The 15,127-nt window shown below is 46.4% G+C and overlaps 1 protein-coding gene across 1 annotated transcript; it reads left to right on the forward strand.

The window, feature by feature from the left end:
* Positions 1-12,374, forward strand: CDKL2 (cyclin-dependent kinase-like 2 (CDC2-related kinase)). Its single transcript, XM_010160939.1, has 12 exons — positions 1-246; positions 4,653-4,847; positions 5,752-5,930; positions 6,791-6,903; positions 7,228-7,367; positions 8,401-8,489; positions 9,007-9,133; positions 9,673-9,947; positions 10,418-10,508; positions 11,270-11,381; positions 11,502-11,608; positions 12,315-12,374. Exons 1-12 carry the CDS (start codon positions 79-81, stop codon positions 12,372-12,374), a joined length of 1,656 nt encoding a protein of 551 aa, XP_010159241.1. The 5' UTR covers positions 1-78.
* The last annotated feature ends 2,753 nt before the right edge of the window (positions 12,375-15,127 follow it).

Here is a 15,127-nt window from a genome sequence, read left to right on the forward strand (position 1 = left end):
TGACGGTGAGCTGGGCCCAGCGCGGCCTTCAACCCACCTCGGCCGCGACCTAGTGGGGCTTTCCCCGGCCCCGCGGCCATGGAGAAGTACCAGGTGCTGGGCCTCGTGGGAGAAGGCAGCTACGGGGTGGTGACCAAGTGCAGGAACAAGGTGAGCGGGCAAATCGTCGCCGTCAAGAAGTTCCTGGAAAGCGAGGACGACGCGGTGGTGAGGAAGATCGCGGTGAGGGAAGTCAAGCTGCTGAAGGTGAGCTGAGGGCAGCCGGCGGGAGCGGGGCCTGCCTTTCCCAGCACAGTCGAGCCAAACCTTTTGATGGCTGTGGGTTTGAATGCGTCGGCTGGGAGACGTTTATGTCGCAGTACGGGGTCCGCTGCGCCGAGCTGGTTAATACAGAGCGTGAGCGTTGTATTTTGGAGCTCCTGCGGTTAATACAGAGCGTGAGCGTTGTATTTTGGAGCTCCTGCGGTTAATACAGGGGGTGAGCGTTGTATTTTGGAGCTCCTGCGGTTAATACAGGGTGTGCGCGTTGTATCGCCGTTAATACCGGAGCGACCGGGTCCTGCAGCGGGCAGGGGGAGCGATGCTGCTCAGCATGGCTGTTCCCTGGGGAGAGGGAGCAGCGGGGTGCGGGTCCAGCCTCTGCCGTGCTCGAAGTGCCTCTGCACGGCCTGTGTGGAGTCAGGGGGTTAAATACCTTCGTGAAAGCTAAGGTCTCCTTCAGGCAGAATAGTAACCTTGTGATGTCTGTGGTCAGAGTTTTTCTTGCAGTAAAGATGCTAGTTGTTTAGAACTGATGAGCTTGGGTGAGAGCTACCTACCTGTAGGGAGTTGTTGGGTTCCTGGGAGGCAACTGTCGTCTGAGATGCCTTTAAGGTGTCTATGCAGTGGAGTTATAGGATGGGTTTCATTTTAAGCCATTGGGTCAGTTTTGAGAGAGAAACCCAGTTGCTTCTGACCACGATTTACAAAGTATAACTGAAAAAGCCCAAACCAAAAGAGACTTGATTGGGCCCATTTTATATTTCAGTGAGCAGCCAAGCCGTGATAGATTGATTTAGCTTTTGAGTTGTAGCCTTGCAGAGTTGCTTTTCCTACTGCCTGGGTGCTGTGCTGGATTTGCCCGGCTAAACCAGGCTTGATTAGGATCTAGTCTGTTTACGTGCCCTGTATTCGGCAGGGAAAGGTAGAGGAAAGGAGCCAGAAGGTCTCTGTTGCCTCCTGGTGGTGATCGTGTCCCCTGTGTCGTGTACGAAATTTCAGTAATTGATGCTGTGAATTTGCTGAAAACGAAAGAAATGCTCAACTTTTAAAACTTGTAGGTGAGTGGTGACCTGGACACGTGACAGCGTACCTGACCAGGCTGAGTGCTGGTAGTACCTGATGCGGGTGTCTGCTTCTGGGAATGGTTTACTTCATTTTATTTTATTAACGGCACTTTCCTGGCGGGCTTGTATGAAATTCCCTGAGCCTTATCAAACAATGACTAGCCCCTAGGCTGAAGCCAGCTGGCATCCTGGCCTGTGCTGTTGGAGTGCATGATTTGCCTGATACCAGTTGCGGATGCTTTGTACCCTCCCAAATGTCCAGTCGTACTTCAGCCTGTTGCCTCCTTATGGGCAGCGTTCTGTGGTGTATCCTTATTGTGTTGGTTGGTTTATTAAAGGTATTTCTCTTCATGGGCTGTAAATGCTCTGTCTGGGAAAACAACCCAGGAGCTTTAAATAAACAGGGACTTGTGTGTGTGCTCTTCAGTGGTCTGTCATATGGTCTTTCTGCTTCCTCTCGGCTTTGTTCTTGCTACAGAAGCTTTTGCAAGTTCCTAAACTGTTCCACTGCCATTTTTTTCTGCCGTGTTCCATCATGAATACGATGCCAAGAATGCAGGGTGGCGTTCCGTGCCAAAGCATAGGTCCCTTGTTCTGCTTGCTCTTTTGACCACCTTCAGCCCTGGTGTTTGCTACTGCACCTTCTAGCAGTACTTGCAGTGTTTTCCATCTTCCTTTGTCCCACAGGTGGTATGCTCAGCAGAGTGCTTGTCCCTGTGCGTGGGCACACGTGGTAGTTCTCAGCACTGGGACATGGGTGATGTGTCTGGTGAAGAAATGAAGGAAAAGTCTTAATACAGTTAGAGCGCATCGAGGCTTTTCCTCTGATGCAGGGTGTTCTGGAGGTGGGAATACGTGCAAGCCTGTCTCCTCTCCCCTTGGCTGCCACAAGTGGCTCTTTGCAAGTCTGCCAGACTGTAGTCCCTGTGCTGTGAAGAGAAAAAAGTGATCTCTGCTACCACTGCAAGAGCTACACACCCATAGAGTTAATAGAAATGCGCATGCTGGAGCTTGAGATGCAGCTTCAAGTGTTGTCCCCTCATACTCTTTGAAAGCAGACTGGTCTGAGTCTGGATCGTACCTGATCTGTTGGCCAGGTTCGCTTAGTTACGGAGTCAAAGCATGTGCCACCTCTCAGGTGTGTTAGGAATTAACTTGGTGGCTTGGATAAATGTGAACTTGCCAAGGGGAACATTTCCATATGTAGCTCAGTAGGTGTGGCCTCTCACAGTGAAAATAAATACGTAGAGATTTAATCTTTTGGTGGTTTCTTCACTTGATTTCTCCCTGTGAACCTTTTTGTCTTTTTTTTTTTGGTCTGCTTCTGGAGTTTGGGCAGAAATTTAATTATGGCTGAAAACAGCAAAACCTCTCCAGGTCTCCTGTGCTGAAAATAAATTATTCTTGAGAAAAGGGCTTTTTTCTAATTAATCACCTTTTTTTAAAATCTACACTTTTCAGACCTCGAAAGAAATCAGGGTCTTTGACAGTGCTAGGCGCAGGTAGGCTTGCACTCCCTCTGGGCTGGCAGAGCGTTTGCCCTGCAACTCCCATGCTCTGCAGTCCTTTTGCATCTTCCTTGGTCACGATCCCTGGGCGATGGCGCTGCCTTCAGGCAGCCTCCGCCGATGCTTCCCTGCCAGGCTTCGAGCTAATAAATAACTGCGCACGGTAACCTGGTCTGTTTTGTTCAAGTGGCGTGTAATAAGCCAGTGCTACAGACGTGTAACGAGTTGGAGGTGGATTCTTGGCAGGTGAGAAGGTGAGGGCAAAATAACTAGAAAAAAACCAGCGTGGGTGGATTTTTTTTTTTCTTTTCATTTAAGTTGCAGGGTTTTTTTCACTAAACTGTCTTCCGCTGCCAGCGTGGGTAGATTTTTTTTTTCTTTTCATTTAAGTTGCAGGGTTTTTTTCACTAAACTGTCTTCCGCTTCCCCCTCTGCATAATATTGGGGAAAAAATCTCCTCAAATCCTTGGCTTGTCAATTCTCACTCCGAATCCAGTAGACACAGTTTAATAGATGCTGTTTAATTGTTAACACTATTATGGGTAAGGATGCTGAACTTCGCTTTTAACCATTCGTTGTGCTCGTCTTGTGGCACACATTAGTTACTGTAAATGTGTATAAGCTGGCAGCCCCAACAGAAATGCTTTGGGCATGGCAGGAGCTTAAAACTAAAGTCTTCTATTGGCCTTATTAGAAAAGATTACGATACGGACACTGAGCAGTCGGTGAACTGGCAGCTAGGTAAAACAGAGAGGTGTTGCATCTGCTTTTGGGTTTCTTATAAATGGGAACATAAGAGAATTTTTAAAACAGGATCTAGAGAAAGGAATGGCAGGAAAAGTAAAACTTCATGGAAATGTTAGAGAAAGAGGAATCAGTTTTGGGTTGTTGGGAGAAACAAAAAGTTTTCTTGAAACAAACCACTGAGAGCTGCTTTCAGCAGTCCTTTGAATCCTGTCTGGAAGGGGTAGCTGGCGTTGCTCCTTGTGCCCTGCCCTGAGGGACCAGGCAGGGTAGCACAGTGTTACTGGGTCACCTCAACAAGAATATGTCCTAAGAGAGTCTGAGTCAGGGATACAGCCCAGTGTTATGGGAACAAACTGCCTTTATTGCTGTTTGAGGTGTTTGTAAGCAAAAGGGGTCTCTGCAGCTCACCAGTCAATGGCTAAATGCCCTGGGCTTCTAGTAGTGGGGCGAGAGGTACTTGGCAGCATGCTGAACTTTCCAGTACAACCCATCCTGCTTTGTCTTTCCCGCTAGCTCGGCGAACGCTAGATTTTCCTTTGCCATGGCGAGTGTTCGTGGGAGATGCTGTTAGGTGCCTGCTGTCTCTCACATGTCAACCACACGCCCCCCTGGAATTCTTTACTTCCTCAAGATTCCTCTCAGATGGAACATAAGCTTGCTCTAAAGCCTGTCAAGATCAGGGCTCGAGTTAGCGTCACTTCGTACGTGGGGAGAGTATTGTGAGAGGCAGAATGCATGAGATTTTTCCAACAACAGAACAGTGTCTTTTGAGTGTTCCCCTTAAGAAGTGTTCTTAATCAGTGTTTTATTTATTTTTCAGTTACAGAAACAGGTGTCTGCATATATGAGGTGATGGAAATCCTCCAAACAATGTTAAAAAAATAAATTGGCAAAATAAATCCTATTCTAAAATAGTGGTGAGCTAATGTTAAGAATAAATGGATGCGAGTGCCATGGCAAGAAGAGCATTCCAGAGCCCTGCACTGGCTGGGTTGCAGTTGAAAATAACTGGTTGCAGTTTACCCATGATAAGCTGTCAAGCTTTCACAAAATGTTTCCTGTTTTATAACAGCAACTCAGGCATGAGAATCTCGTGAACCTGCTGGAAGTGTATAAAAAGAAGAAACGCTGGTACCTGGTGTTTGAATTTGTGGATCACACAGTGCTTGATGACCTTGAGGCTTTCCCGAATGGACTGGAGTACAGCAGGGTTCGGAAATACTTATTTCAGATTCTAAGAGGAATAGCGTTTTGTCACAGTCATAATGTAAGTATGTGTAAGAAGTCAGCTCTGCCGTTAACCTTGAATGAATAGCTACAGAAGCACGTGGTTTGGATGTATATTCAAACTTAGAGAAAGAGAGCTTCGGCTGAAAAGGGAGAGGCAGAATAGAAGGGCCAGACTGAATTTCTTATACAATGTCAGAGCTTGATGTCAGCTAATCCAGTAGTCTGTGTCTGATTTGTGAGCATGTTGCAAAGGAAAGCTCCAGAAGTCTGTGGGGATACAGTACTTGGTGGCACCTTATTGTCGGTTGGCTTGTTTTGCCGAGGGAGGTAGACACTATCAGAATCAAACCTTTGAAAGAGAGACTATCTAAGACGTGTGGGCTTTCTTTTTCTCTTCAGTATTTTATGTTTTTGTTCTCAGCTGATTTCTAACAGGTTTGCCAATTTAATCATAGCTCTGTAACTATATATATAAACACACGCACATCTATTTCTTTATTTTTATGTTTGTGAACTGTCTCTCTTGTGAATTCCTAAAATACTCTTATTTAACCACAAAACATGCCCATGGCCCTTGGAATACTTATAGCTTTTAAACTTGTGGTCAAAGCCAGATTTTCAGTCATAATAAATTGTGACTGTTAAAATATCTGTAGTAAATACACCTGCAGAACAAACGTAGAGGTATACATAAAGGCTTTTGTGTGCAAAAATTAGAGGTTCTGTGTTTACCTGCACAGGTGTTTACCTGTGCACTTGGGTCATTACTTCTTCATTGGCTACGTGCATGGAGCTGTCTTTGACACTCTGTATGTTTCCTGTGCCTGCAAAAATGTAATTTTCTACATGGATGTGAGAAAGCTACTGGTTTTGGTGAGCCAGTCAATTTGCTGTGTAGAAACGGGGAATTCATTTGTCTTGACTTGCTTTTCTCTGTGCAGATAATACATCGGGATATTAAGCCAGAGAACATACTGGTTTCCCAGTCAGGGGTTGTAAAACTATGTGACTTTGGATTTGCCCGTACCTTAGCAGCTTCCGGAGAAGCTTACACGGACTATGTGGCAACCCGGTGGTACAGAGCTCCGGAGCTGCTGGTGGGAGATATCAAATATGGCAAGTAAGGCTGCGAAAGGGTTGTGGGGAGTATGGAGGGGGAGCTCTGTTTTCTGGGGAGGGAGGGGACTACTGCTTGGCAAACAAGTTAAAGGGATGCTGTTTGGCATTCCCTGGTGATTCACTTCTAAAAGGTTTAAGCCTTCCTCTTCTCTCTCCCACTCTGCAGCTAACTACTGCTGGTTCTAGGCTTTCCTGGCTCCAAAGGAAAGGAGAGCGCTCAGCACTCCTGTGGTCTACAGGAGATTATTGGTTCCCGATGCTAGTACTGCAGGCTATGATAGATTTCCCTCCTGTGCAGTTGGAGTCATGGAGGGAAGGCAGAAAAGTCCCTCCAAACAATTCTAGACAGACATTTCAGGAGGAAGGAGGTGGGATAATTGAGATTTTTTCTCACTGGGATCCCCAGTGGCACAAAACCAGGTCAGGACTTGAACTGTGTTATTCACAGGTCTGTTAGAACAATTGTACGGGTTTATCTGTGTCCCTGGGTTACTTAAACTTAATTTTTGCTAAATGTACCTGAAGAGCAGATGCCTGCAGAAAGAGGAGCTGCTTACCTTTATGCTCTCTAAAGTGCAAGATTCTACTCATATGTTATGTTGTATTAGTATTCTTCAAGCATGGTGTTTTGGAACCTGATTTTACATCCGTCAGGCTTCTGCTAGCATTTGCCTGCTTCACGAGCTGAATTGTTGCCATTCATCGCCCAGAAAACAGCTGTCTTGCTCTTGAGGGGGGCAAAGCTAGCTTTGGGGCTTGTAACCTGCTGAAGCCATGCTGTGCACTGGCCTGGCTCAGCCTTTAGATCCAAGAGACAAGTGAAGCTGTGCTGAGCTGGGGTGGTGATGTTGTTTTTTCCAGGGCTGTGGACGTATGGGCTATTGGCTCTCTGATAACAGAAATGCTTACAGGGGAGCCCCTCTTCCCTGGAGATTCAGACATTGACCAGCTCTACCATATCACCAGGTGCCTGGGTAAGAACAGCCTGCTGGGCTCCTAGTACCTGCTTAGTAATGAAGGGGGAAAATACATTTTGATGGGGGGATTAGGGCTTGGGGAGAAAGGCTGTGGCATGTGCCGAGCTACTTCTGAGAGTGCGTACTCTTAGCTCCTTTCACAAAAGGGGAGCCAGGAGCCAATGAATACAGACAACATCAGTTCATGGCACACAGGTGGAAAGAGAACAACCCGGACTGTAGCCCTCACAGTGGTGCTGACCCAATATTTCAGCCTCTCAGATGTTTCACGGGATTGTTCCATATTTCTTCCATGTGGTTGCTTTGTTTGTGTGATTCCAGGTAATTTAATTCCAAGACACCAGGAGTTATTCTATAAAAACCCCCTCTTTGCTGGCATGAGGTTGCCTGAAGTGAAGGAGGCCGAATCTTTGGACAAACGATACCCCAAGCTCTCTGCTGCAGTGCTAGATTTAGCCAAGGTAATTAACTGGTTGTTTATCTGTTTGTTTGTCCTTTACCTTGGGGAGCTGAATACACCCTACGGAAAGGGTTGGAGATGTTAAACCACCTTTCTCTCAACGACCCATGCAATGAGCAACAGCTTGGGTTGGTAGCATAGTGAGGACTGCAAGGATATGACAGCCACCATCCTGGGTGACGGGACACTACACCAGTCTTCTCCAGAGCCGAAATGGTCACTGCATATCCTCCAGGGAGTATTAATAGCATATAGTGCCCTGCTGATGAAGTTTTCTAAGGAGGTTTGACAGCTGAAGGAGGACTTGTGTGCTGTGCACAAGTACACCTCACTGCCTGTACACCTTACTGCATCAGTTGATGTTTTGAAAGGTCTCCCAGCAAGCTTTGCCCCTCGTCTACTACCTAAGTGGATGCTTGTAGATAATACAGAGCCTCTTACATACTACTTGCTAGCAGAGCTGTGTGGATGTAGTGTTTTCTGCCAACCCTCCCTCTACCCACTGGTGGAGTCACTGCAAGCGAGTAATCTTGGCTGGGATGGCATCCAAATGTGTCCCTTCCTCCTGGAGCCGTGTGTCTACTGTGTGGGAGTTAGGAAGCCTACAACTTCGTAATAGATTCTGAGGAATCCTTCGTGAGAGTGGTTTTCACCCAGCAGCCTGGAGCACCAGTATGTTGGGTAACTAAACCTAAACCCCACGTGGTTGTATTTGAAATGCCTAATGATCAAAACAGGTTCTAAAGTTGTAGCAAGGAATGTAACTGAAAACAAGGGCGGTTTACTGAGAGCGGGGCAGTCTGTTTGTATGGCAGGTATTCCCTGTACAAGGAGTCTTTGTGACCGTTAGCCATTGGAATGGAAGCAGCCAGCAAACATTGAACTTTTCTGGTAGCAGTGTCTCTTGTGCTCATCTCGAGAGAACAGGCCCTAGAAGGGGGACTTTTGCAGCTATTTTTCTTGACTCCACTTGGAAATGCTACAGCCCTTGTTTTATTTCTAATGTATTCGCCTTCTTCTCATTGATTTGACAGAGGTGCTTGCAGATTGATCCAGACAAAAGACCATCCTGTGCTGAGCTCTTGCAGTGCGAGTTCTTTAACAAGGATGGATTTGCTGAAAGGTAAACAGTTCATTTCTTGCTCAAAGCAGGCTAATATTAGAAGGAAGTGAAGAAGTTGAGTTTGAAGATTGCCTGCTGGCTTTGCGGAGCTGACAGCTGCTGAATGTCTTGGGTTTGTTTGGTTTTAGCCTTCCTGGAAATGGAAGAACAGTTGAAGGGGAACGCATTGCAGCGGCATGTTTGCCTCGTTACCTTACCATGGCATTAATTCATCAGCGTGCGCGCCCAGCGTCGCACCATATTGGGTAGTATGGGCTTACCCCGTATTCACTGTCTGCAGATGCCAGACACCAGACTGGGATACAAACACCTTCACTGCTGTAATGTGAAAAGCACGTGCTTGTAAGATTTTATTTATTTCAATGGATACATCAGATTTGGCTGCATTCTCATTAGTTAAAAGGCATGGTTTATGTGATTACTTAAAAGGGCTGTAGGACCCTGGGCTGAACACTGCCTGATGATGATATTGAGATTAACAGAAGCTTTTCCCCCCCCCCCCTTATTTGGAATGTAGATTTTCTCAAGAGCTTAAAGTAAAGATTCAGAAAGATGCCAGAGACCTTCAATTACAGAAAAAATCAAAAATCAGCAAAAGGGACAAAGATGATGTGTTAGAAGAAAGAAAAATGCTTGCTGTCCAGGTTGGTCCATCTTTGATTTCCAAACCTGTTTGTGTTTGGGTTTTTTTCATGTTTTAAAATCACACTGTAACTGTGTGCAGCAGTTTAAGTTCATAACAAAAAAAACAAGCATAATTGACCCATTTCATTTTCTAAAAAAAGACTAATTAAGTGTGATGTGCCAGAGAAGCTCACATTTGGAGGCCACTCTGAGTCTGAAACGGCGCTGAAGACCTTGTCGCCTGATTCAAGGCTCTACATGGGGCTCTGTTCTTATTTCATGTCTTTGGAAGTGACACAGGATATGGCTGGTCTTCCTCCATCATTTCCGCTCCCATTCTAAGGTGACTTATTTACAGAAGGTGCTTGGAACCCTGGCAAGTCTCCTCCTGTTTGATGGAAAAGAGGGGTTTTCTGCTAAAAACAATTCCATCTCCATCAGATCCTTGCAGAATCATGCAAGGCTTAGGCTCTTGACCTTTTTGTTCCTGCATGCACTGCTCTGAGCTGCTTTTCAAACATGACTGTGAGAGAAAGATGATGCTTCTCTTCCCAAACAGGATTTCAGCATTGACCCAAAGAGCAGAGGTGCAAAGCTATTAAAGGCAAAGCGCTGTAAAGCTGATGCAGAGAAAGCAGGCCGATCCTCCAACCTGAGCTCCCTCTGCGACACTGCGATCAACCCATTTAAAATAAGCCCTCAAACCAGCTTAAAAGATTCCAGCAGCAGCTTGGACTATGCCAAGAATGTGGGCATTGTTATCCCTCCCATCAACCAGAACTTTTCTCCCACTACAGTTGGGATGGGTCCTGTGCCTGGGAACCGTAATTACAGGTATGGGAGGAGAGGTAGAAGAGTTTGTATCCATCGTCCTTGTTGCTGAGGAACTGTAATGTCCTGACAGGGGTGCAGGGTGACGATGTGGGAACCCGATATGTGGATTTGGGACAGGACACAGATAGGAACAGCTCTTAGGTGGGGGATTGTACATGGATCAGAAAGACCGGCTTCACCTCAAGCAGCCGTGCGTGTCCGCAAAGGCGGAGGGTCTCTGTGTCCGCGTGTGGGCAAGTGCTGCTGGACAGCAGCAGTTCGACAGCTGCTGTGACACGGGCCTCTCTTTGCCTCGTGGCTTGTCCTTTGGACCAAACTTCTCTGTTAACGGAGCTTGTGAAAGATACTCTCCCCATGAGCCTTCTTTCCAAGTATTTAATGACAGTGTTTCTGGGTGTCTTGAATTTGTGGGGTTTATATTCACCGTGTTACCCCAGTTAATACAAAGTTTGGGGCGTTTTTGATTTCAGAGTTGATGAAAAGAGTAGAAAGTACTTGAACCCATTTCTAAAGCAACGGAAGCATTCTCCAGTGGGCCGCTACAGTGTAAGCTTGACGTCGGTAAGTTGTCTGTCTTTCCCCCTTGGCAAAGCAAAAATAAATTTTGAACTCAAGTACGTGTTTTGTTGTCAAGAATTCCATCTGTTGCAGCCTTCACCATAACTCCCAACCAGAAATAGCATTTTCTGTAGCCCTTTTTTCCTACGGGTGTGTTGTCTGTTATCCTTTGCTAATAATTATCTTCTATGAAATGTCTTGTGTGTGAGAGGATAATTTCAAATGAGGAGAGCACTCCAACACGGGATATCTGTGAGAATGGAAGGATATCCATGACCTTCTGCCTGGCCAGGAAAAGCAGACCCTGTGTGCTGTGCTGCTGAAGCAGAATTAAGGATTTGGGTTTAACGTGGTCAGGGCCTTACTTAGTCGTGTCATAAATGCATTAAATATGATAATGAAAACAAGTGACATGGAAAGCTTTCCCCTGCACTCCACACCTAGGCAATATTCTTTCTGTGCCAACAGGAACGTCTGCCTTTTTGCAGATAACTAATCTGAGCCATTCTCCAAGTGTTGTATTTTGTCTCTCTGAAAGCAGTCTCACTTAGATCACTGGGTTTTGGGGTTTTTTTCCTGCGGCTGTTCTGTTATTTTAGACATGTAAATGACACTTGAGCAGAATGGATTCCTTCATGCACATTAGAATCTTCTCATGCACCAGTTCCAGCTACATCAGAATGTAGCTTAAAGCATTTTTAAGCTTGAAAATAGCTTTGTTTCTTCTGTATTTTCATGAGCTGTACTTACGCCCTTGATTACAGGTTACTAATGAAAAAAACATCCTTCAGGCAAATAGGAAAAAATGGGAATTCTCCAAGACAGATGTGCGTTTGCCAGAACTAAATCATCTCCCTGAACTGAGAGGAGTGGAAGGTATGAGCTTTGATGTCCTCTAATAAAGCCTGGGTACTAAATACGTGGCAGGAAGCAGTATGTGTTACAACAGTCAGCTCTTGCTTCCTTAACATGGCATGCATTGGTTGTGTTTTGCAGCGTGGCATCCCAGACTTCTGAAAAAGGAAAATAAAACAGTTTTAGAGTCCCGTGTCCCCTCCCTTGCTGCTATTGACCTCCATAACCCAAGTCTGGCCTCGCAGCAGGTAACAAAGCAGTAAGATACTTTGTGCTGCTCTGTATTTGTTTGGTTTGGGACTTTCTGAACAGCATGACCCAAAAAATTCCCAGTGTGATTCTTGAGAGGAGCAGAACTTGCTTTGGTTTCTGAACTGTTTAAGTAAAAGGATCTGAGGCATTATACTGGGGAGAAAGAAAAGGGTCATGGATGAAACATGGGGCTCTGTTTGTGTCCCTGAGGTTAGCTAAATACTAGATCCTCACTGCAAAGACAGACAACGGGAATCGTTGCTGGTTCAGCTGGCTGAACAAAGGTGGAAGCCTGATTTACCAGAGTTGATGAGAGGCCAGGAGGGACACGTCTTTTGGGGAGAACTCTTCTGGCTGTGTTAGATGTTGAGGGGCTGAGTGCAGTCGGGAGGGAGAAAGCGTAGAAGCCAGGCATAAGGACAGAAGGGGAAAGCTGTCTCAAAGATTAGTTCCTCAGTAACACCGGGGTGTTGTTTGTGAGGTCATTCCGTAGGCAGTCACTTTGGCTACCTTGCTTCCAGCTGAGATTTGGCAGATTGTACGGGGGGGGAAGCGTTTTTGAAATCTGATTTGATCAGAGAACAGATTTAAGTTACATGTGGCATTGTGTATGTCCCTAGAACGCGGGTTCTGATTATTATGTTTATACTACACTTGGAAACTCACACTCCCTCTTTTTTCCTTTTCTTTCTCATTTTACAGCTGTCGGGAACCTTGATGCTCAATGGATCAGAAGCCAGCTTCCCCAGAGTTGAGCACTAGCCTTACGGAGAAGATCACACCCGCCTGTGAAAGGTTGGCTTTGCTTTCTGCAATGCAGCTTTCTGATGGCTTTCATTTCTGCTGCGTAGTCTTCTGGCATCTTTCAAATGGATTGTTTCATGAACACTTACCAAGTTGGGAGGTGCAATGGGAAAATCCTTTTACACTTCACATTCCTAGTTAGGACACTTAGCTAGAACGGACTTCTTCTGGAGGGCAGTGTGCAGCTCTCTTTACAGATACTGAAGTTGGCTGGGGCAGGTTAATCATTTTCCTGAGCTGAGGTGCTGGGCCTTGGTGTTGGAAATTAAGCAGCTTGTGAAGTTGAGGAAGCTTGGTAGAATAACAAAAGCTTGGAGATAGATGGATATTGATAGGTGGATATGGATAGAATAACAACAGCTTGAGGAAGCTGATAGAATAACAGAAAGGGGAAAGTGGCTGCCTTCACTTGAAGAGTGGAAAAAACATATGTACAGCACTGTCAGGTGCATCACAGAAAATGGGCTTTCTTGCAGGGAGAGAGAAAAGCCCTTTGGGGGACTTGTCAAGCTTAACATCAGGAAAAATTTTTAGTAATTATGTCATGAAATCTACATTTACTTAGTGCAGCTGTTGATACTGCTGCGCTCCAAACATGAGATAGGAGTCAGGGAGAGAAAGAGGCTTAGGAAAAGTCCTGGCTGTCTGGTTGACTTGCCTTAAGACTGAAGTGCACAGAGGCATAAGTGCACACCTTTAGCAAAGTAAGGACGTGTAATAAATCAAAATAAAGCTTGTCATCAGGGAGTACCTCTGTGGTTTTGTTAGCCTGTCCCTAACACCATTCTCCCTTTCTCCTCTTGATGCAGGTGGCTGAAACAGTGGGAACAATCCACCGGAGTTTCCAGGTGCAAAAGCTGCGAGGTCCCTGCAGGAGAGAGGAGGATCCCTTATTCTCTTGTCAGCACAGCAGAGTGCTGTGGGGAGCGGCTCAGGTCTGGGACAAGGATGGAGCTCGCGCTGCCATTGCTGCTGGATTTCTTGCATGCAAAACCGCTCCTGACATGTTGACTTTCCAGCCTGGGGCCAGGTCGTATCTGAGGTGGCTCAGAACAAGTAGTGGGTTTTGGCGTGTGAACAAGGGCAGAAGGTAGTTTGGAGAATTTTGAAGAAAGCTGGGCTTTGGTTTGTCGAACTGCTGCCCTCTTGAGGGTTTTCTTTTTAAATGGATAGAGTGAAGAGAGTAGGTAGCTGCTGAATTTGCCACGTTTCGGTGGGATACCTGGTCTGTAATGGAAAGCGCCTTTGCCTCGACAAAAAATATCAGTGAAAATAATGTTTGTGCAAGAAATACGACATTTAAATGTGTAAATGTTCCCAGTTGCTCCTTTGAAACCCTTGCTAGTGTTCAGCAGCGTTTGTGACCTTGCGTCGGGTTCCTTCTCCCTCTGTGCTGCCCTCCCCGCCCTGGGGCGGTGTCTCGCGCTGGGTGCATGTCTGGCTGCTGTTAGCGGTGAAGGAAGAATATAGGCGTGAAACATGGAGCTGTGATGCAGGTGGGCTGGGAAACGGCTTCCGTGAGCGCTGGGTAACTCACCGAAGTCGTCAGCCCCTTGGGGGAGTGCGACATGTACGGGTAAAACTTGACAGTGGCGTGTGGGGAGAAAGATGGCATCGCTCTTATCTCGGGACTGTTAGGAGACCACTTCTGCTTAACTGCCCTCATGTTGGTTGTATTCAGCTACATGGTGTCCCTGCATTGCTCACAGCTCTGTTTTCCGGCAGCTGGAGGCTGCTGTCGCAGCTCACGCCACTGTACGGTGTAGTTAATTTTGGAATTTGTCTTTCCACAGGAAGTGGCCTTTCCCGTCGATGCAGAATACACTGTGAATGTCACTGCCTTTAGAGCTTTGGGGCTGTGCTGTCTTTTGACATGTATGTTAACGTTTGTAAATAAAAGGATACTCAAATTCCAAATTCCTTGGTACTAGCACGTGCTTACAAGCGTAATGTGTGCTCAGTCTTCCCTGGACTTGGTGCTACAGCTGCTCATTCGTACTGGTGGCATTACTCCCACTGAAAATTAGGGCTTTTGAATCACTTCTTATTTAACAGTTGACATCCTGTTCCTTGCAACCATGTGCAGGCACTGGTTCCTAACGTCCCTCGGCAGCATCTGGACAGCACGTAGCTGACCGTGCTCATCCCACGCGCCTTTTACCTTTCCAGCTCGGCTGACCTTGCTGTTACATTCCCATTGCCCTGCTGCTTCTTTGCTGCTCACCGGGAACTGCACCAGGGTAGCCTGGGTGTACCCATAGCAAACGATCCCAGCTGGCCACAGCAGTCATTTAGTTAGCCATGGGCAAATGCAACCACGCTACTTGCCTAGAACGGACCTACTGAGAATTCACCAAGGCCCTTGCAGTTTGGAGCTCGCAGGCGATATGGTGCTGGTACCCTGATCCGTTTTCTGCTTTCTGTTGTTTACAAGAGCTATTTGTCATCCTTTCTTGGTTACAGTCTCTCCAGATCAGGTCTGATGCATGGTGTGTTGTGCAGAGAAATACAAGGTAACACTTGGCTTCTTCTAGGAGTTCTTGTTTCTTTTTTCAGCTGGCATATGCATTTCCCTCTTCAGATGAGCCAGCCTTTGATGCCTGGGGGGCAGGAAAGTGATTGTAACCATACAGTCCTTGTTTAGTGGGAGAGGACTTCTTTGGGCATGTACAGGGGTCAAGGCAGTGAGGGGACTAATTTCATAGAATCAC

The sequence above is a fragment of the Eurypyga helias genome, unplaced genomic scaffold (assembly GCF_000690775.1).
Source record: "Eurypyga helias isolate BGI_N326 unplaced genomic scaffold, ASM69077v1 scaffold48631, whole genome shotgun sequence".
Lineage (NCBI taxonomy): Eukaryota > Metazoa > Chordata > Aves > Eurypygiformes > Eurypygidae > Eurypyga > Eurypyga helias.

What these genes read in the sequence shown, in the direction of transcription:
- CDKL2 (XM_010160939.1), top strand. Translation starts at nt 79, where the DNA reads ATGGAGAAGTACCAGGTGCTGGGCCTCGTGGGAGAAGGCAGCTACGGG. An exon ending in CGTTTTGTCACAGTCATAAT is followed by an intron (nt 4,848 to 5,751) that starts GTAAGTATGTGT and finishes TTCTCTGTGCAG; the next exon opens with ATAATACATCGGGATATTAA. An exon ending in CAAGTCTGGCCTCGCAGCAG is followed by an intron (nt 11,609 to 12,314) that starts GTAACAAAGCAG and finishes CTCATTTTACAG; the next exon opens with CTGTCGGGAACCTTGATGCT.